Source organism: Phaethon lepturus, unplaced genomic scaffold (genome assembly GCF_000687285.1).
Source record: "Phaethon lepturus isolate BGI_N335 unplaced genomic scaffold, ASM68728v1 scaffold30886, whole genome shotgun sequence".
Taxonomy (NCBI): Eukaryota; Metazoa; Chordata; class Aves; order Phaethontiformes; family Phaethontidae; genus Phaethon; species Phaethon lepturus.
Window position 1 is genome coordinate 273 of NW_010548816.1, and position 1,790 is coordinate 2,062.

At 59.2% G+C, this 1,790-nt stretch overlaps 1 protein-coding gene across 1 annotated transcript; it reads left to right on the top strand.

Moving 5' to 3' along the window:
* Positions 1–1,300: 1,300 nt before the first annotated feature.
* Positions 1,301–1,788, top strand: LOC104623109 (protein S100-A8-like; the record flags this gene model as incomplete). The annotated part of the gene is made up of 2 exons (XM_010290089.1): positions 1,301–1,453; positions 1,650–1,788. Coding segments are annotated over exons 1-2 (292 nt in total), but the record flags the coding sequence as incomplete, so codon positions are not given.
* Positions 1,789–1,790: the final 2 nt, after the last annotated feature.

The following is a 1,790-nucleotide window of genomic DNA, read 5'->3' on the forward strand; positions in this document are numbered from 1 at the left end:
ATACAACCCCTTTCACTTTTTTGCGCTTTAGGCTTTTTCTGGTGCGGGTTCCTCGTGCTCTTGGATTAGGAGGCTGACGAGGAGACGTTTCACCACCGCTGTCCTTCCCATCTCCCAAAAGCCTTAACGGCTCGCACGGGCTTTTTGCTGTGCCAGTCCCCCCAAGCACGGGCTTGGGGTGAAGGCTTGGCCATCCTTGGGCACAGGCTCCTCACCAGCCCCCCCAGACTGTTGTTCCCCCAAGACACGCAGGGTTTAGCAGCCTGTCCCAGGCACCGGGGACACCATGGGGTCTCCCACATGTGGCAGCATCCCCATTCCCACAATGCTGGGAACCGGCAGCAATTGCCAATGCTCCCGGTTATCATCAGGCAGCAATTACGGCTGCCAGGAAGTGCCACCTCCTAAGACCGGCTGGCAGGCTTCCGGCACGCTGGCGTGCCTGGATTTGTAACGTCTTTCTTGGCTGCCTGGCCAGCTGTTAAGAAACGATTTGGGAGGAGGAAAGCTGCTCATGGTTTTGGAGAGGTGGCTGGCGGGTGGGATGCACTGGCCATCCCCCAGCACCCGGGCAGCAGTGTGCTGGGGGCAGACACCACATCTCCAGCTAAATTCAACAGCATCAGGGCAGGTACAGGAGCGATGAACCACATCCCCCGTGGGGAAAAACCAGCATCATCCCACTGGAGACCCTCACCCAGCACCTTTCGTGCGATCTGGAAAAACTCCTCTTCCATCATCTCCACAAAGACCCCCAAACTCTGCAGGGAAGTCCTGGCTCCTGGGAAAATCCCTGCACTGTCACCGACCTATGATGCGGGCTCCCTGCAAATGTCTCTTTCGGTGTTTCCTTGTTTTGCCCTAACGAGTTTGGTGCGTCCCCTCCCTCGTTAGCAGTGGGAGCAGTCAGTTCCTGGAGCCAGGCAAGAAGCTGCCGCCTGGGCGTGCTGCACAGCCTTGCACAATTCCCGGGGTTATTGCCCCAAAGGAAATTTGAGGGTGTCACAAATCGTAGCTCAAGGAGAGTATAAAAGAGACCTCGTCTTCACCGCGCCGTCACTGCTCCTGCCCGCTCCTCACCTCCCGCGCGCCGCCGTCCGCAGAAGCCAGCCCCACCGCTGCTGGTAGGTAAGTAGGTCCTTGCCAAATGGTGGCTTCAGCCTTCGTGCCGTTGGAAGAGCCGCCGGGGTGACCCCAACCCTGCCGAGCAGCCGGAGCCTGGCTGGGGCTCCCGGAGGAGAGGGGGGTCCTCCTCCTCCGATGGGGTTTAACGTTTTGCTGCCCGTCTCTCCCTAGCAAGATGAAAACTGACCTGGAGCTCGCCTTGGAGTGCGCCGTCAACATCTACCACCAGTACGCCATGAAGTGCCCCATAGACGACTACCTGAGCAAGATGGAGTTCTCGAAGCTGCTGAAGGAGACTGCCGAGCCCTTCCTCTGCAGCACCATGCCGGTGAGAGCCCAGCTCGCGGGAGCGGTGGCTTCCTTGGGGCGTGGGGGTGGCCGAGAACCTCCCAAAGGGGAGCGCGGGTTTTTCTAGGGTTTTCCTGAAACGTGCGATCCTTGCTGGGCGAACATAGCTGTGGGCTGGCAGGGCGACCCGAACCCCGCTGCGTTTCGGGCTGACTCTTTCTCGTGTCCTGCTGCAGCCGAACATGTCCGTCGACGACTACATAAGCAAGCTCTTCGCCAGGGCAGACTCCAACCATGACGGTCGCCTGAAGTTCACCGAGTTCCTGACCACGCTGAATCTCGTCGTCATTGATGCCCACAATAGGTTCCACCAATGT